Below are 21,130 nucleotides of genomic sequence, written 5' to 3' on the forward strand. Positions count from 1 at the left end.
ATTTGCTAAGGGAAATGTTCACTGGGACTGGGGGGTCAGGAGAGCATCCATTAGCCCAATCCTGAAACATGGACAAGGAAGTAGCAGTTCAGAGTGGAAAGGGCTAGAACAGGTAAGCTTGGGGACAGCCAAAAATGTGGCTTGACAGAAATGAGAGGACTCATGGTTGGCATGGGAGAATGATCCCAGACTCTGGCTCCTTCAGCCCCAGGGAAGTGACATGGCCCCAAGACTACAGACGGTAAGAGAACAGGAAAGGGAGGTGGAACTGTGTGTGAGGGTAGGAGGGCCCTGCAGCTGACACGGAGAGGGTAGTAGGGAGTTGCGAAACCATTTAGAAGACAAAAATGTACAGGAGTCTGGCTGGTGGAAGCCAAAAGACAAAGAGTGACTCAAATTTCGCCAAGGTTTGGAGTACATGTGACCAGAAGAATGAGGAATCATTCCTCGGAAACAGAAGAGATAGGGAGAGGTACCTGTTTCGTAAGAGGAGCAAGACCGGACGGGAAATGACATCCTGAGTTTGAGGAATGTGAGGTACCTATGTCACACTAGCCAGGGAAGCGGGAATAGAAGTTATGGACTTGAAAACTGCTTTCACAAGAGTATGATGACTGAAAACAGCAGATAGCATTAGTTCACCACAGCAAAATATCAGAACAACAGCATCACAGAAAAAGTGAACTTTCAAAATTCAAATCTGATGAGAACTTATCAAAGATCTATTATGTATAAAATGTCATACTGCACACTGTCAAGAAATGAAGAAAAACAAAACATGAAGACTCTGACTTCAGGGAGCTTGAATCTAGCCAGAAAAGATGAATAGCCTTTTAGAACACAAGCAGACTGTGAACAGTACCAAAGTGGGGGAGAAAGGGAGGAACGGATGCTAGGAATGACTGGTTCCCGTAAGTAAACACTGACAGTCTTAAATAAGAATGACCGGGATTTTGATAGATAGAAATAAACAAAAAAGGAATGTGCAGGCTCCTGGAACACAACGCACATTCAAACAGAAACACACATCTGGCATGATGAGAGCCTGTAAATATCTTGATGTAACTACAGCATAAAATGTCCAATGCACACAAAACCAGAAAACTATGTCGGGAATAAAATGTGACAGTGAAGAAACCAGAATTCATTTTATAGGCACATTCATTCTACAGGCAAAACCAGACAGGACAATGAGGTCATCACAGCTGTATTTTGGAAGAACACCAGATAGCAATGTGAGGTTTAAACCAGAATGGATGGAAGAACCCCAAAGTGGAGGCAGAGAGACCAGAACAAACTGGGCTACCCATGGTCAAGAGAAAAGCCAGGGCACACTAACCTATGGCAGGAATCATGGAAGAACCTCACAGCATTTATCAAAGTCCTATAATCGGCACCACTTCCATGCACCACACTCTCCTCCTTTATTCCTGCTACAACTACTGAGGAACATATGCACAGAGCGGCTGTAGTTTAGATACCAGAGACACAGAAGGGAGAAAAAAAAAAAAAAACACAGGAAAAACCTTATCTTCAAGGAGCTCACATTCTGATGGGAAGAGAAAGACAAGAAATAAATTAGTATGCAGTGTCCTGCATGCTAATAAGCACTATGAAAAAAGGAAACTATAGAATACTGCAGCTGATATTATGAGGGACCCTGCCCTCCCGGAACTACCATAGGCTGCAAAAGAAACATGAAGCATTGCTGCCTTCACCAGGCACAGCGATAGAAACCTTCAACCCTGCTCCAAATGGATGCATCCCCATGGCTAGAGAGTGAAGGTAAGGTCCCAGGTGCCTGGAAACAGATGCCCAACTTGGGCTACCGCAGCTCAAGGAAGCTAAGCCAGACACCCTACAAACATCAACAACCTTCTACTTCCAGCAGAAGCAAATTTCATTATGAAGCAAAAACCTCTAAACTTGGACCTGAGGAATTGAACCAAAAAAAAAAAAAAATCTCCAGCTAAAAGTCAGCATTTCCATACTGAGTTCAAGAATAAAATCTATTGCTATGTTGTTGGCAAGAAAATGTAAGAATATAAAAAAAGAAAGCAAAAGAATATTTGAGAATAAATCTGGCAAACCACTAAAAGAAAGCTGGGTTAAGTACAGTAACATTGGACTGAAAAGTTTATAGACCAAAGGCATTACTGGGACCAGAGGTGATCACTAGGTAATAAGACAAGACTTAATTTAGGGAGAGGCAATATTCCTAAACTTGTCTGTCTGTCTGCCTCTCTCTGTCTCTCTCTCTCTCTCTCTCTCTCTCACACACACACACACACACACACACACACACACTCCTTTGATATAACTTCAGAAAGGAAAGAGACGAATGCTTGCATGATTTCCCTAATTATAGACATATCAAGCAAACAAAAGCAGAAAACATAGACTACTCAAAAGGCACGACTAACAAGGGCAATCTAGTGGGCATATACACGAGTTTCCACCCAATAATTAGAAGATATAAAAAGTTATATAAAAATGTACTTTTTAAGATTTACTGAATTTTATTGGAAACTCAGATTTACAGAGTGAAAGAGACAGAAAGATTTTCCATTTGCTGGTTCACTCCCCAAGTGGCTGCAATGGCTAGCCAGGAGTCAGAAGCCTCTTCCGGGTTTCCCACATTTGTACAGGGTCCCAAGGCTTTGGGCCATCCTTAACTGTTTTCTTAGGCCATAAGCAGGGAGTTGGATGGGAAGTGGAGCAGCCAAAGCATGCACCAGCATACATACGGAATGCTGACTGTCCCACAAACTATTAACAATAGTAAAAGGGTCTAGATAATTGAATAATATTTTAAAAATCATTGTACTTCTACATCTGAGTAAAAACCCTAGGAAATAAAAATTTTTAAAGGCAACACTTTTACAGCAACTAAAACCATATAGTACTTATAAATAAATATATCAAAGGATGTGCGTGATTTGTAATAACATAAAACCTTATCTTAATGACATTAAGATGTCCCAAGTAAATTTTAGGATCCCATATTTATAAAGAAGACTCAATGCAGTAAAGATATCCATTTCTCCATAAATTCAACATAATTTGATCAAAATTTCATCACAGCTGTCCATGCATGTGTGTGTGTGTGTGCATGTGTGCTTGAGTTCCTGCCACCTACATAGGAGGTCGACATGGAGTGTCTGGCCAGCACTGGGTATTGTGGATATCTCCAGAGTAAACTAATAGGAGACTGTTCTTCTCTTTCTCTTCTTTTCTCAGTCTTTCAAATAAACAAATAAAGAAACAAACAAAGATTTTTTTGTAAGAATTACAAAAAATATGAAAAACAATCAAGTAGCAAAAATGTCCAACTGACATTTAACTAAAACAGAAAAGTATTTACTCAAGATACATATGAAAAGTTGTTCAACCTAACAGTGAACTACTACATTATACCTACTAGAATGGTTAAATACTAGAAATGGCTATTTCCTAGGTTTTAAGAACTTGGCACAATGGTTAGGGTGCTAAATGGAAAGCCTGTTTCCTATAGTGCAGTGCCTAGGTTCAAATCCTGGCTCTGTTTCCAGTTGCAGCTTTCTGCTAAGGAGTACCCTGGAAGAAGCAGGTGATGGCTCAAATAAGTTTTGTCCCTAGTCACTCATACGAGAGACCTGGACTGAGCTCAGGGATCCTAACCATGACTTGGCCCAGCCCTGGTCATTATAGGCAACTAGGGAGTAAACCAGTGGATGGGAAGATCTCTCAAATGAAAAAAAAATTTTTTTTTCTTTCCTAAGTAAAGAACTGTTCAATGGGGAAACTTTGATACATTGCTGGTGGGAGAACACCAGACAATTTCTTTAGAAAAAAATTTGGCATCATTGAAACATTGAACAATTTGTCCAGCAATGCTGTTCAGCAGATTAAGCTAACACTCCCAACACCAGTATCCCATATGAGAGTGCCAGCTCAAGCCTGAACTGCTCCACTTCAGATTCGGCATTCTGCTAACGTGACTGGGACAGGAGGAAGATGTCCCAAGTACTCGGGGTCCCATCATCCACAAGGAAGACCAGGATGGGTTCCTGATTCCTGGCTGCAGCCTTGCCCTGGCTGCTGGAAAGTGAACCTGCAGACAGATCACACACTCTCTCTGTGACTACATCTTTCAAGTAAGGAAATTAATCTTTAAAAAGAAAAACTGAACAAAGGCATACCCTTTGATTCAGTAATGCTATTTTTACATATACTGAAGAGAATGTAGAACACTCATAATTTTTTTTAAAAATTGTTAAGAGTCATACAATGAATTTTAAAACAGCAGCGAAAAAAGTTACTGAATAATAGGTACGTGTAAAAGCAAACAATACATAAAAATACATGTTCGAATCTTAGAAGCATTATGTTGAGTAAAAAGACCAGGTTTTAGGAGACTGCATGCAACAGAATGTGACTTTTGTGAAGCTTCAAGCCAAGCAGAGCTAGAGTATTGTTGAGACAGTCATACAAATGTGATAAATCTATTTTCAAACAGAAGAGAATACATATTCAAAGCCCCAAGTCCTTGCTACCTCTGGAGAGGACAGGAGGAAGGTACTGGGATGGGTGAGGGGGAAAGAGGAGGAGACAGAAATAGGAACAGGCTTTCCTGAGCTTCCAGGTATGGAGTTAAGCACAGTTCCCCAACAGCTCACAGCAGTGTGATGCTCTGGAAATGTACCAAAAATGTCCCCAATGTTCTTCAGCATTTTCCATATATTAAAAATAAAGTAAAAATAAAACAAGAAGTGGGGAAGGCATTATTCTGGATTCTTCCACAAACCTGCTGAGAATCTTGCATGTAGCAAGTGAGCTAATCGAAGTGCAGGGGGAGCACACTGGGTAGCCAATGAGGGTGGCACAGCCCGGCCAGAGGCAAAAGCAAACTGCAAGGCCTAATGCAAGTGTGCCTGGAGAGGGCTCAATGATGACTGAGTAACTGTCTGCAAGAAACCCAAGAGGCCTGCTGGCCATTCTGAGCGAGTGTGTTTGAAACACCAGTCCGGTCTATCACCTGTGCCTGTTCAGAGGGCAAGATCAAGGTAATTGGAGCACTAAAGAGAAACCTTTGTAGCCAGCTAACAAGAATGTGCAAAAGCTTACATACGGGTCTAGAGCCAACGCTGTGAGAGGAGGCAAGGCCAAAGTAAGTGACGGTCAGTCACATGGAGGCACGTAAGAACCTTCAGAGACTTCAGGTCTTACCTGATCAGCGCTGGCACTGTGCTATGGTATTTTTCTGTCTTATCCACACTTTTAAACAGTTGAGTAATATGAGTATAGACAGAGATTTTGGTTTCATGTCAAGTCTTTGAGGACAGTGTTATGGAGAGAACATAATTTTATATATTAAATATTTCTATAATTTTTTATTTTTGTGTACTTTGTTATTATTTTAATGCCAGGGGTAGGAGAGTAGGTTTGAAGAACAAAGGTCAGGGAAAGAACTAAAGAGGGTCTTGTGTGGTAACCTAGCAGCTAAAGTCCTCGCCTTGCAAACGCTGGGATCCCATATGGACGCCGGTTCTAATCCTGGCCACCCCCCTTCCCATCCAGCTCCCTGTTTGTGGCCTGGGAAAGCAGTCGAGGACGGCCCAAAGCCTTGGGACTCTGCACCCATGTGGGAGACCTGGAAGAGGCTTCGGGCTCCTAGCTTCAGATGGGCTCAGCTCTGGCCATTGCAGCCACTTGGGGAGTAAACCAATGGATGGAAGATCTTCCTCTGTCTCTCATCCTCTCTCTAAATCTGACTTTCCAATAAAAAAATAAATAAATCTTTAAAAAAAAAAAAGAACTAAAGAAGAAATCTTGAGGACAAGAAAATCTGAGTAGTGTAAGATTCTACAAACTGAGAGAGTTTAAAATGAAAACACAACAGAATGACATCATCCACGACAGCGCAAACCAATGTTCTTCACATCTACTGAAGCCAGACACAGTAAACAAGGCCTGAGGAAGAAAAGAAAGGGGGGTGGGGCAAAAGCAGACTCACCATAAAAACAACAACAACAAAAACTTCATTTATTTGAAAGCCAGTGTTCCAGAGATAGGGAGACAGCTCTTATATTCACGGGCTCACTTCCCCAGAGGGCTGCGGGCCTGGGTCAGGCACTCCAACCAGGCATCCTCTGGTGCATGAGCAGGGAACTGGAGCAGAAGTGGAGCAGCTAAGACATGAACCAGCCCACACAGGTGTGCTGATGGCAAGGTGCTGGCTTTAGCCTCTACACCACAGCTCTGGCCCTACAAGTAGATTAACTTTTCAAGGTCTTATGGAAACATAATTTTTCATTGCAAAATTATAAAATAAATCATCTTGTATTAAACCACTTGCTACATTATTTATAATTCTTTAAGTTTGAGCTTAAATCTTTTCAAAATAGACAGCGATGTTAAAAACATAAAAAAAAAAGCATAAAATCTGAGAACAAAAATTGCTTCATTTAAGAAATGAAAATGAATCATGAGTTACTGAATTTAAGAAATTCAGAAAGATGCTTCTAGATCACTTAGTTTACGCTTGTTAGAGTCCTACTACATTGAAACACAAAGTAGGAGCAGGATGATGGGCTCGGGCTAGTACAGTAAGACATTAGTGTAGATACCTCAGACATAACACACCTGAAACTGCAGGGGAATGGGCTCCGAGGGGAAAGGGCCTGAGAGTTCTTCTGTGTGCTCTGCGAGGGGCCCCAAGAGCCAGGCAGCAGCCACAGAGCACAGCTCCTGCAGCCAAGCTCAGACCTAGACTCCCAGATGTGGGCTGCTTTCAAAGGTGCAGCTCTTCACAGGGTTACCTGTCCCTTTTACAAGTCAGTACACGTTAAGGATACAGATAAGTGAATTTAAACATAACTGAATAAATGACATCATCAACACTAAAACACGTAATTTTTTAATGTGATGTATTTTCACATAATTTATTTGAAAGGCAGGATTACAGAGAAGGGAGTACAAGTAGAGAGAGCAAAAAAGAAAACTGTTCCATGAGCTGGTTCTCTCCCCTAGATGGCTGCAAATGGGAGGGTTGGGTCAGACCAAAGCCAGAAGCCAGAAACCTCATCTGGGCCTTTCATGTGGGTGCAGGGGCCCAAGGACTGTTTCCCATATCAGCAAGAAGCTGGACTGGAAGTGGAACATCAGGAAAATGAACTGGTGCTGATACGCGATGCCAGTGCTGCAGGCAATGCCTTAACCCATTGCACCATGGCACCAGCCCCTATTTTTTCCTTCTTCTTTTTTTTAATATTTTATTTTTGTATTGGAAAGTCAGATACATAGAGAGGAGGTGAGACAGAGAGAAAGATCTTCCGCCCATCGATTCATTCCCCAAGTGGCTGTAATGGCTGGAGCCGAGACAATCCAAAGCCAGGCGCCTGAAGCCTTTTCTGGGTCTCCCACGCTGGTGCAGGGTCCCAAGGCTTTGGGCCATCCTTAACTGTTTTCTTAGGTCATAAGCAGGGAGCTGGATGTGAAGTGGGGCTGCTGGGACACGGGATCCTGGTGCATGCAAGGTGAGGACTTAGCCACTAGGCACCATGTTGGGGGGGTAGGGCTATTTTTTCTTAAAAGGAAATTTTCAAAGATCTGTATGGCTAAGGGCAAGTCTCTAACCACATCCAACCCTCGAGTTTCCACACTGAACTGTGTTTCCAGGTTTTATGCCCAATTTCCTGAAGACTGCCTCAACAGTGTTAATTCCAGGACAAGTGTATGTTTTACAGAGAACCGGCACATGCACACCCACGTCCACACATAAACCCGAATGGAGGAAGAAAGGATCCCAAAATTGTTCTGACCTAGTTACATCCCAATTAACACACACTACGCTTTACTAAAACTCCTCTTCTTACTGTGAACACAAAATGCCAGCTGTGAACGAAAGTGATACTGCTGGGTTTGCACACTTTGGTTACCATAGAAACAACAGAAATGGCAGGAGTTGGATGCCTCACACTGAAGTTACCAGCAATAAAATCAGATACACAAATCAATGCCACAGGGTTCACTTAAGTTCAATTGCATTTTAAAGGCCAAGTTGGGGAAATAATGTGATTAACAGGATTATTCTGAAGCTCTTCAGGAAATATCTCTATCTTAGTGGAAGTTAGTTAATTCTTGAATTTATACTCATGATGCTTTAATATACTCTGGACTTGCTTCTTCCTTTTATAGAACCCATTTTTTTTCCTTCCACAGGGTTAGATTTGTTTTGGCTAAGTGGCATATCACAAAAAGGACAGCCTGAAAATACACAATGACTCCACCACATTTGCTTTGCATACCCCACCCTAGGATGTTTAGAATAAAAATATGGAACTCACAATCTGCCTCTTATCAGCACCTATAAAGACAGAAAAACCCAAACACAATTGTCTAAACAATTCTAAACAATGGGGTAGCAAAACTTACTTCATAGTTGATATCAAAGTAGATGAGAACATCCTCAGTTTTTATTCTTTTCTTTACACAGTTCTTAACTCACCCCAAACAAGTAAGATGTTGTGTGGTTTTTTTTTTTTTTAAGATTTATTTTTATTATTTTTTTTTATTGGAAAGGTGGATATACAGAGAGGAGAGACAGAGAGGAAGATCTTCCGTCCGATGATTTACTCCCCAAGTGAGCGCAACAGGCCAATACTATGCCGATCCGAAGCCAGGAGCCTCTTCCGGGTCTCCCACGCAGGTGCAGGGTCCCAAAGCTTTGGGCAGTCCTCGACTGCTTTCCCGGGCCACAGGCAGGGAGCTGGAAGGGAAGCGGGGCTGCCAGGATAGAACCAGCGCCCATATGAGATCCCGGGCGTGCAAGGCGAGGACCTTAACCACTGCGCCACCCCGCGCCGGGCCCAATGCTGTGTTTTAAAAAACGGAGCAAAAGCAACCTAAGAGTAAGAACCATGCCCTTCACCCCTTTTTTAACTTGTTAAAGCAAACACAAGGGCCACTTGCTAACAGCATTAGCTTGTCGTAACTGTCTGTCTTTACACCCACCCCATGGATCAGAGTAGAGGATTTAAATGTCTGAAGAGTCTGACCGTGATGCCTTCATGCTCCTGGAGGACAGAGGTGGTTCTGTCATCACTTCACCTCTCTGCTGAAGTCTGGACACATAGTAGGTGTTGGATAAACATCTGTTGAATGAACAAATCAACAGATGAACTAAGTGGCCAATGGTTAGTGCTTGCAATGCATCCTGAAGTAATGGGGAATGGCAGAGCGGGATCATCTTTTGACAAACAAGCTCCCAATTTTAAAAAGAAACTTGGGCCATGTGGGGTCTTAATAGGTTAATCCTCTGCCTGCAAGTAACAGCACCCTATATGGGCACTGGTTCAGGTATGGGCTGCTCCACTCCCTATCTAGTTTCCTGTTTGTGGCCTGGGAACGAAGTAGAGGAAGGCCCGGGGCGCCTTGGGTCCCTGCACCCACGTGGGAGACCCAGAAGAAGCTCCTGGCTCCCAGCTTCACTCTAGCTGTTGTGTCCATTTGGAGAGTGAATCAGTGGATGGAAGACTCTTTCCTCTCTCCTTCTCGCTGTAAAAATCTTCCTTTAAAATAAAAATAAATGAATCTTTAAATAAAAAAGTGAAGCTGCAGGAAAGTAGAGTAAGCATTTATCCTGAACTATGCCAAAGCTTACTTCTGAATACAGGTTAGTAAAATTCTGATTTTCGTTTACTACAGGGTGTCAAAAGTCACCCATAAATCAATGATTCCCAAATCTAAGCCCTTTAAAGGTCTCTAACCTTCCTTGTATCTTAGAGATGTGTGAACTATAGGTTGGTCATGTCTACAACCACCACAAACTCAACTTATCCAAATCAAATTTTTATTTTTTCCTGCCAAAACTGCTTTTCTTTTCTTTTTTTTTTTCCTGGTACTTCCTCCTTGGTCAATAAAAACTGAAGTTTAAACTCCACTCCCCTCTTTGTATCTCAAATATGATCATTCCTCAGCTGAGTACCTTCAGTTGTAACTGTTCACCTATCTCCCTTCCTCTCTATTCTGACTGCCTCTACCCTGGTCCCAGCGTTCATCATTCCAAACCAGCTGACTGCAACAAGATGATAAGGCTGCTAGCTAGCCTTGCATCCTCAGACCAACTCTCCACAATCTTGTCATCATGTCCAACTCAGGAAATTGGCCTCCCCAGCAAGCCACCCTTCCTGGCAGGATGATTAAGACCCACTGTCACCTGGTCCCTGTCTCCCTCCAATGCCTCTTTTACCACATCTTGCTGCATCCCAGGAGTCTTGGGGCTTCTTACTGTAGACCCTTCTTTAGACTGTCTCCTTTGCCTGAATACTTTCCCCACCCACCCCCTTTCAGGATTCAGCTGCAAGAGAGGCCCTAGACCAACCGGATGGTTGCTTGTCTTTTGTGCTCTCAGTACCTCAAGCTTAGCTGGGCTTAGAATGTACCCTATTTCTGAACTTTCACTTAATGGTTTTTCCACTTACTGAGTCTTCACCACCATGTGTTCATTGAGAGAAAGAATTGTGCTTTATTAATCCTGTACTCTTTTCAAGACTATTCAGTTGGTACATAAGAATTCAAAATCTTTGTGAAACAAATTTCTGTCTGTAAATCAGTATTTCTCACCATACAACATCCAATTATAAACAAAAACCTAGCTAAAAACAAGAGTTAGGTTCCATAATCTCTTTAGTGTCAAACTTCAGATAAGTTATGGGTTAAACAGACCTTTGTCTTTAGAGACCCCAACTGCTGTTAAAATTATTTCTCAGTGAAAGTGACTTCCTAGATGGAACTGATATATTTGCAGCTAGATCATGCTATCTGTGTAAATCAGCAGCAGCTTATAATATTGAATGCTATGATTAATTTCATATCACCTTAAGCCAGTCTAGCAATGTCTGTAATACAACACCTATGTTCATCAAACTTCGGTATTCAGGGTAAACAATGCCAGCTGACCTAGCGCTGCCAACAGCTAACAATGCCCTTCTTTGTGTTTCAGAATTGGTTACAAGCCTGTACAGCAGAGATAAGGCTTTCCTTTCTCTAACAAGAACCAATAAAAAGCAACCATTATTTAAAAAAAGAAAAAAAAAGAAAGAAAGAGAAAAAAAAAAAGCTCAACACAAAACAAACAGAAGCATCTGGAAGGTTATTTACCTAACTTAACTTAAGGTCACAAACAGTATAATCGAGATATATTCCACACTGACATGGATGACATAAAGGCATTCAGAGCCTCCTCGGCTTGTCAGAGAATACAATCCATCCTCAGAAGGGCAGCCCTGGTGGGAAGCTGGTTTCTATTTACACTTGTGACATTTGTACTCAAATCAAATAGGCAGGTTTTGTTATGGGAAATTAGGGGACTCAGAGAAAGACATGAACAAACTGAGCCCTCTTATTCTGTTGAGGACTATCCAGAGTGTCAACAAGTTCACTCTCCACACATGGTGGACCCAGGTTAGAACCGAAGTCTCTCCATGGTGTGCTCCGGGCCAGGGCTGTGAGAGCAAAAGCACCTGAGAGAACGGACAGTAGTAAATGGACACATGGCCTTCACTCCTCAGGAGACTTCTCCCCACCTGTGTGCTTAGTTGAGAAGATCATCCACAGAACAGCCACCAGAACCATTAGTTTTTGAGTGCAAGATCTCGTTCTCAATAAAGGATCCACATTGTTATCCAAACAGGATGCCTTGTGCTAGATCACCCAACAAATAATGATCAAAATCTATTACTCTGTAATTAAAATGGACACAACTTGGGGTGGGTATTTGGTCTGGTGGTTAATATACCAGTTAATACAATATCCCACATTGGAGTGCTTGGGTTTCCACTCCCAGGTCTGGGTCCTGACTCTAGCTTCCTGCAAATGCAGACTCTGGCAGGCAGCTGTGGGAACTCAAGTAACTGGGCTCCCACAACTCACATAGGCGACAAAGACTGAGTTCCCAGCTTCAACCCCGCCCTCTGGCCACTGCAAGCATTTGGGCAGTGAAATATCTAGAAGCTCTTTTGTTTGTTTGCTTGAGATAAAATCCTGGGGCCAGCACGGTGGCACAGAAGATTCCTCTTCCCCTGACCCTACGAGCACCGGTATACTATGCAGGTGCCAGTTCATGTCCCGGCTGCCCAACTTCTGATCCAGCTTTCTGTTTATGGCCTGGAAAAGCAGCAGAGGATGGCTCAAGTCATTGGCCCCTTCACCCACATGGAGACCAGAAGCTCTTGCCTTCTAGCTCCAGATCAGTTTACTTCTGGCTATTGTGGTCATTTGGGGAATGACCTTCCTTCCAACGGATGGAAGGTCTCTTTCTCTGTCTCTCTTACTCTGTAAAAATCTGCTTTTCAAATAAAAATAAATAAATTTTGGGGTCAGGGGGAGAGTGGATCTCTGGGAGGGGGACAGACCAGGAGGGGTGACTGGACGTTAATTATAAATGGGACCCCAGCTCTTTCTCGCCCTCTCTCTGCCCTCCACTCTGTCACGAGAAGATGCAGCACGAAGGCCTTACCAGATGTGGCTGTTCATTCTTAGACTTCCCAGGCTCCAGAAGTGTGAGCCAAATAAACTTGTATTGTTTATAAATTACCCAATCTGTGGTGTTCTGTTTACAGCAGCAGGAAAAAAGAGAAAATTGACAGTGACCTTAAAGGTATGATGACAAACTGCCTTCTAAGTCATGTGTTATTTTTATTAAATAATCAGAGATGATCAAAAGGACCCTGTGCCTGAACTAAACCTAAGATGCCCCCTATGGCACTGTGAATCACACTACGTGCCCTGTAAAGCTGGCCCTCTCAGCAGTGTGATTCTTGGTGTGTATTCTCTGCCTGTGAAACAGATGGCAGAGCATTGTGCTCTAACTCAAACTGACACAAGCAAAGGACTTCATGGAAAGCTCCAGTTACTGAGCCATGGGTGCAGATGATGAAGAACTGCCATGACACAAAGCAAGCAAAAGGAAAAAAAAAAAACCACCCCACACTCTGTGGTCTTTTTGGTATTTAAGGTGTGGGCGTCACTGCACAAAGCACTGGAAGAAGCAGCCAGTAGGATGTTCACTAGGCCTTCAGTGGAGGCAGCACCTGTGTGCACAGGGATGGCATTACTGCCATTAAAGGCCAGGCTCTGCCTGCAGACCTGAACGCTAAGACACAGGCCACCAAGAACCCGTCCTGAGAGACTGCTTGGAAACCAAAGGTTACCAGCAGGATCTGTCAGATTTAACAACACCAGGTTTGCAGTTGTGCTCCAAAAACGACTGGAAATTTGTTTTAGAAGCAGTTGCTGGTTAGGATGCTCGTATCCCACATTCTAGTGCCTAGGTTCAATTACTGGTGCTCTCTCCTGACTAGAGCTTCTTGCCTGAAAGCCAACTGGGATGACAGCTCACCCTTGGATCCCTGACCCAGGTGGGAAACACAGAGTTTAGGGTTCTCAGCTTTAGCCTGGCCCAGCCCTGGATTGCTATAGGCATTTAGAAATCTCTGTCTCTGTACCTTTCAAGTAACTGAAAATAGTGGCCTGCACTGTGTTATAGTGGGTAAAGCTGTCACCTGTCATGCTGGCATCACATGGACGTTGGGTCATGTCCTGGAATGTTCCACTTCCAATCCTGCCCTCTGCTAAGGGCCTAGGAAAATTTCCGCTGCAAGATGACCCCAGTGTTTGAGTCCTTGTTGCCCCATGGGAGACCTGGATGAAGCTCTTGGCTACTGGCTTTGTCCTGACCCAGCTCCAGCCATTGTGGCCTTATGGGGAATAAACCAGGAAATGGAAGATCTCTCCTGTTCTGTAACTCTACCTTTCAAACAAATAAATAAAAATATTAAAAAGGGAAAATAGGTAAGAATATTTTAAAACCTTATTCAAAGAAGAATTTGAAAGTAACTGAGTTATTTTTAGAATAAAAAAGAAAAGGAAGAGAAGCATGAAGTACTTGTTTTTATTTCATTTTCATCAAATTTCTAAATGTCCATATTTTAAAACATGAAGACCTGGCAATATTTAAATATAAAAAAGGATGAAACATAGCTCACTCGTTTGTTAAAACCAAGAGACACTTTCATGTATCTGTACTAGCTCTCCACCCTATAGAGCAGAAAAACTCTAAAAAAGTTGATCAGCCACAGGAATTCTGCGCAAGAGAAACGACTCTGGACTTTTGATACCAGGAAAAGACTACACAAAGCTTCTACAAAAAGGGAAATGAGGAGGAATTCGGAGGCCCTGGAGCTGCAACTAGGGAAGTTAATCACAGTGTAAATGATCTGTCACTATCCCATTTCACAGATGAGTAAACTGAGACTTGGACCTCAAGATTACCTATCTTAGAAAAAGCTATTAAAGTACAGGATGTCAAAGCTATCTAAAAACTAAGAACTAAGCAAGGCTAAAACTCTCCTCTCTTTCTCTCTCTTTTTTTGAACTTTACATAAACCAAACCATTGTTTTTCAATAAGATTACTTCTTATAATACCATGTTTTGTAATTACAGTTTAAATAATCAGATTTCCCATTCCTCCAGAAAATATTTCAGGATCGGCCCATCACAATGGCTCAGTTGGCTAATCTTCCACCTCTGAGCACTAGAATCCCATATGAGCGATGGTTAGTGTCCTGCCTGCTCCACTTCTCATCCAGCTCCCTACTTGTGGCCTGGGAAAGTAGTCAAAGATGGCCCATAGCCTTGGGACCCTGCACCCATGTTGATCAGCTCAGCTGTAGTCATTGAAGTCATTTTGGGCAGTGAACCAGCAGATGGAAGACCTTTTTCTCTCTCTCCCTCTCTTTGTAAATCTGCCTTTCCAATAAAAGTTGAACTTCTATCACAGATATAGTAGCAATATAAAGAGACTAAGCAGCTATAAATCCATTTAATGCTACTATCATCCAGCCAGCATTTCCCTGTCTTTGCTAAAGAATAATGTGAAACTGCCAGATGCTCTGTTGAAACTTACTTCAAGTGCCTTAGAAGCACAAACAATAAGGTCAATACTATACTACAAATATTAGGGAGGCATGAACCTTGTTCTCAAGAAGCTCATCATTTTAAAAGAGATATAAACTCTCTCTTGGCAATCCTCCAGTCTACCAGAATAGCAATCTCATAAAAATGAGTCATCCTGTATTTCATCTCCTTACTCTTGGCTATATCCTGTCGTAAAATTAAAAAACATCTTTTCTCTCATGGTGTTTACAAGTTTCAAATATTTATAGACTTATGTCTCTACTTCACTGTCTCTTAGCCAAGATGAATATATTTAGTTCTCCTTCCCCTTTCCTTTTAAAGCAATTCTCCAACTTCAGCCATCTTTTGGGAGGCTTTATTTAAATTCTCTATTTCTGTACTGAATTCTAGGATCCAGATGACATAATCAAAACACTATTCTACATACAAAATCAGTCATGAAAAACACTAATCTGGGCCTGGTGCCGTGGCCTAGCGGCTAAAAGTCCTTGGCTGAACACACCAGGATTCCATATGGACGCCGGTTCTAATCCCGGAAGCACTGCTTCCCATGCAGCTCCCTGTTTGTGGCCTGGGAAAGCAGTTGAGGACGGCCCAAAGCCTTGGGACCCTGCACCCGTGTGGAGAACCAGAAGAGCTCCTGGCTCCGGATTGGCATAGTACCGGCCGTTGTGGTCTCTTGGGGAGTGAATCAATGGGCGGAAGATCTTCCTCTCTGTCTCTCCTCCTCTCTCTATATCTGCCTTTCCAATAAAAATAAATAAATCTTAAAAACAAAAAAAAAAGAAAAACACAAATCTTTTAGATGACATAATGCTATGTGTGTAATCCCTAATACTGGCTTTATTTATTTATTATTTCTTCATTTAACATTATTACTCTACAAACTTACATTCACTCTAGCACTTTTTTTTTTAAGATTTCTACTTAGTTTTATTGGAAAGGCAGATTTACAGAGAGAAGGAGAAACAGAAAAAAAAATTTTCTGCCTGTTGGTTGACAACCCAGCAGGACCCAATGGCTAGAGCTGAGCCGATATGAAGCCAGGAAACAGGAGTCAGAAACTTCTTCCAGGTCTCCCACACAGGTGCAACATCCCAAGGCCTCGAGCCATCCTCCATTGCCTTTCCAGGCCACAAGCAGACAGCTGAATGGGAAGTAGAGCAGGCAGTACATGAACCAGTGCCCATATGGGATGCCAGAGCTTGCAGGTGGAGGATTAGCCATTGAGCCAATGTTCCAGCCCCCACTCCAACACTTTGAATTGTATGGACTTGCCAGGTTTCTCCTATCAACTGAAAACAATGCTCTAGACTAACAACACAGAGACAGATTTCTTTATTTTATTTTTTAAGATTTTAAAATTTATTTCAATGGCATAGTTACAGAGGGAAAACAAGGGAGAGCTTCCACCTGCCCAAAGGGTGAAGCACTCAGAGCATTAGCAGGGAGGTGGCCTGTAGCGGGACTTACCGGACTGGAGTGGACACTCTAACACAGGATGCATGCATTAACTCAATCAGCTGCACTAGAACACTGGCCCCAGGGCAGATTTCTTAGAGCAACAGGAAATTAAGTATTAAAAAAACAAAGTATGCGTTGACTAAAACAGCAATTCTAAAACTTACAAAGATTTAGTTTTTTTTTTTTTAATTTTTGATGATGTTTACATAGTTGACTAGGGTAGAAAGGGTTAGCTTTAAATATCTGCAGCTTCTTTCCAAGACCATATGCAGGTTACATGTGCCCCTAAATTTTTCTATGTATTACAAAATACATCAATGCAGTAAGTAGACAGTCTAAATCTGCCACCCCTGAAGATACTTCGGAAAAGCCATGACAATATGGTTCCGACACCAGAAATCATGTCACAGACTAGATGCCCAGCAGTTCAAAGATTCATATCTTTAATGAGAGCTGCCTAGTTAGAGACTAGAGGTATTTGGTAAATATGTGAGTAGAACAGAAACAAGTGCTGTACTAGGTTAGAGCCATAATAAAAGCACATTTTCAACACTGTGTTCATGTGATGGGCACAATAATGATAACCAGAGGGAAAAAAAATTCATTCTGCTTACAAACTCAGCATTTTAAAATCAAACAAAAAGCTCTCCCTTCCTACCATCTAAACAGCAACTGGGAATCAAATGGTGTCATCCTGGTCCTTCTCAACTCATTTTATCCAGATTTGAGCCAAATGGAACCACACATGTTTTCTGAGATAATTCAAGTTGTTTCCTACTTCAGGAGTTTTACACCAACATTCCACTTAAGTTCCTATTCCTATCTAAATTTTACTCATTGTGCAGCTCAAATGCCACCTGTTCTCTCGAATTCTCCCTCATCCCCCATTTGGCTCCTCTTCTAACTTTGATGGACATGTGCCCTCTGTTCCTCAGGCAGCCACAATCACATTCTGTCTCATCGATTTACAGTGTAGCTGTTTGCGATTAGGTCATGTTTCCTCTCTCGGACTATGTAATCCTCTTGAGAAGGTCTTTGATACAGTCACATATGATGCAGTCTCTCTCTACACATACAAGAAAATAGTAAGTGTTCATTGAGGACAGTGAATTCAAACACTAACCACCCCAATATTCCACCCCAACCCCCAACAACAATAACAAAAAAGACCAACAAGGCAATAATCACTATCCTCACTAAGGAAAGATCTCAATACCTACTGTGTACAGGTGCACAAAAAAATTTGACAGGCCATGCCCCTTCTCAAAAAATTTAGAAGTAGGAGATGAGCCAGGACATCCACGTAAGTTGCTATCATCCTAATGGATCAATGCCATATAAGAAGTAAAAGTGAAGTACAACAAGACCCAATGACAAGCAGAGAAAACTTCCAAGTAGGGACAGATGTGAGGGTAAGTTCTAATCTTGGTCATGTAAAGTGAAGGGAGGAAAGAAATAAAAATCTTTGAAGCAGAAAACCTTAGAGAGAAAGCAGGGAACAATCAACAGCTGATTCAGCAGTATGCTGTATGTGAAAGATGACAAGAACAGAGAAAACTTTCAAAGGTAGTTGGCTTGACTCTGAAAACCAAGCAGGGGACTGGAGCTTTAGTCTGCAAGTGATGGAGAATTGTCTCAAAGGCCCTTTGTGAGGACTGAGTCACAGCCAGAAGCTTAATGCAGACCAGAGGGGGAAAGATCACAGATGCAAGAGACTAGTACAAGTCTGCAAGAAACAGGTGTTAAAGATCTGAACTGGGAACAGGGTGCTTGAGATGGAAATGGATGAAAGGAAGGATAGCTCAGAGGTGACACTGGGAAGAACCTCGCAAGTTCTGGATGTCAAGTGCAAATAAGGTTCTGCAAAGAGGTCAGAGAGTGTCTAGGCAGGGCAGGGGAAGGTGGTGCCATGACCAAGACGAAGAATATTAACACAGCGATAAGTCTCGAGGGCAGCAGACTGCGTCCTGGCCAAACCGAATCTCATCGCTGCACATGCAGGGGTCAATCTCACAAGTAAGACTGTAAGACTTTACTGTAAGACACAGTAAACTGTGCAATGCAGAAAAATGAATTCAATTTTGTGAAACAAGAGCTCAAGTTAATTCATTTTCAATCAAAGAGTCTGATGAGTCAGAAATGATCCTAAGTATAACTCACATGGGTTACATAAAGGTATATAGAAAATCAGAACCTAAACACTTATTTGCAGCAGAGGTCTTCTCAAGATCTGTAATAATCCTGGGGAGTCCAGAATCATTTGACAACATAGTGACTCATGGTCCAACAGGAAGTGGACAGGTCCAAGTGGAAAAGAAACTCATTGTTAAAAAAAAAAAAACAGAAGGAGGAATGGTTTTGTTAAATGCATTTCTTAAAATGACAAATACATCTTTGTGGTCACTACTCTTACATGGCCCAGTTTAATTATAACGCCACAAGAGGTGGGCCTGAATAATAAGGTGCCATGGGACACTGGCTCTCTCTAGGCATTCATTCTCTTCTATAATAAACATGTCGCTCAGTTATTGAAACTAGAATCTCCTTAAACATAGGTCCCTCATATCCCTAGAACTCTCAAAAGCCTAAAAACAAAGCAGCATGAGGCCACTTTTAGCAAAGGGAGCAAATTAAAACTACCAAAGATAAACTCATGAGGACTGTAACTACTCAGAAACCATTTATCTACTTAAACAATGACAACAAAAATCTCAGCAACACCAACGTAAAATGGCAATATGAAGACAAATACCTACCACAGAATATTAATAACTGCTTGTTATATGGATAGTAAATAAAAAAGCAAAATCAAACATTTAAATTGTGGCTAAATTTCCTATAAAAGAACACACTATCAGATTCATTTATTCATTTATAGATTAATGTCGATAATAACATTCATACAAAATCATTATCCTAATATCATAAGAGGGAAAAAAAAACCCAAAAACTAAGTCTTTACTTACTGATTAATGTGTTTACTAATGATGAGCCACAGAATAAAGAAAAAAATGGATGAGTATCCCATCAACACGTCACACTGATCACTTGTTTTAAAACCACATTTACAGCCAAACACAAAAGTAACAGAATAACTAACATACACAATATGTCAGTAATCTTTCAGTTGTAGATTTAAGGATGATTTTACTTCCTTCTTTTTTACTTACATGTACTTCAATACTTTTTTCTATAATTAATTTTTTGTTGTAACTATACCAAGAGGAAAAGGTACTTTTTTTTCAAGAGAAGGGAAAAACATATTGATAAATTTAAAACAAACATACTTACCAGATCTCTGTGAAGCACCCAATTTGCATGGAGGTAATGAATACCATCAAGAATCTGGTAAAGTAATGATTTAACCATAGATCTTGGCAACTGCATTGGCTTTTTATTTGCTTTTGATGCACGATGAAACTTAATAATATGCTAAAAATTAAAAAAAATGTTTATTATAATAAATAATTTTTGCTAATAACTAGGCCAATAAAACACAAGCAAGGCCACAATAAATGTCCTACACTTATATATTTACTCATTGTATTTATCTATCTGTTTTTGGATAGGCAGAAGGACGGGGCTCCCACCTGCTGGTTCAACCCTCCAGTGCCAGCAATGGCTAGGACCAAGTTGGACACATTCTGTGTCTCATACAGATGACAGGAACTTATTTACTTGAGCCATTCCTGCTGCCCTACAAGGACTGTACTGTTCAGACACTGGAATCAGTGGGGTCAGGAGCTGGGTGTGGAATCCAGGTACTACAATATGGGACAAGGAGATCTTAACTGCTGTGCTAAAGGCCGGCTCAAAAAGGCTCCGTATGTTTAAGTCATTTATTAAAGGGCAGAATGACACAGAAGAAGAATACTTTTAAAATGAGGTCTTTCAAAAACAATCTATTTTGGGGGGGGGTCAATGTGACTATGTGAGTCTGGGGTTAGCATGATTAAATGTACTGAGACAATTATGATTTTTACCCAGTAGAACCAAAAGGTAAAAAGAAATGGTTGATACTTAAAATAATTGCCTAGGAATAGTATTAGTATTGGTTATTCTTTACTCAAAGAATGAAAGGTTTTTGCAAACAAAATCTGTATCTCTTCACATTCTACATATATTTAAAAACAGCACTTAGTGCTTTTCAGTAAAATCACAGTATGTATAGTTGAATTTCTGGATTAATTCCCCTTTGATTTGGTTCAAAACCAACTAAGATATATTCTAGGAGTTAACGCCAAATGTGAAAATGATGAGAAGGAAAGCGAGATAAATGGAGAACTTAATTCCATTGAAATATACACAATGGGATCATATTTAAACTCTTATGTACACGTTATATTGTGGTTATTAAAGAAAACAAAACACTGTAATGAAAAGAAGGAAATCCTACCAGCCTCTTGCTAATTCTCCACTGCCACCTCCTTCTCCCACCACACCCCAACTTACCTGCTTCAAACATGTCATTTAAAACACTCCTCAGGGGTGGGCATCTGGCCACATGGTTGACATGCCCAGGCCCTGTTACAGAGTGCCTAGGTTCAGTTCCTGGCTTCAACTCCTGAATCTAGCTTCCTTGTGATGGAAGGTGGAAGCACTGACGGCCCAGGTCACTGGGTTCTAGCCAACCACGTGGGAGACCTACACTGAATTCCCAGCTCCTGGATTTGGTCTCTGCTCAAATCCAGCTGTCACGGACATTTG

General features: G+C 41.5%; 1 protein-coding gene across 5 annotated transcripts in view; it reads right to left on the reverse strand.

Moving 5' to 3' along the window:
• CDK19 (cyclin dependent kinase 19) overlaps positions 1 to 21,130 on the reverse strand; it is a 166,284-nt gene that overhangs the window by 28,506 nt on the left and 116,648 nt on the right. For all 5 annotated transcript variants that reach the window (XM_040983886.1, XM_040983884.1, XM_040983883.1 and 2 more), the window contains one exon: positions 19,715 to 19,855. In XM_040983886.1, the coding sequence (XP_040839820.1) occupies positions 19,715 to 19,855 (141 nt within the window). The remainder of the gene's footprint in view (positions 1 to 19,714; positions 19,856 to 21,130) is intronic.

This window comes from Ochotona curzoniae, unplaced genomic scaffold (genome assembly GCF_017591425.1).
Source record: "Ochotona curzoniae isolate NIBS_2020 unplaced genomic scaffold, NIBS_Ocur_1.0 contig_3819, whole genome shotgun sequence".
Classification (NCBI taxonomy): domain Eukaryota; kingdom Metazoa; phylum Chordata; class Mammalia; order Lagomorpha; family Ochotonidae; genus Ochotona; species Ochotona curzoniae.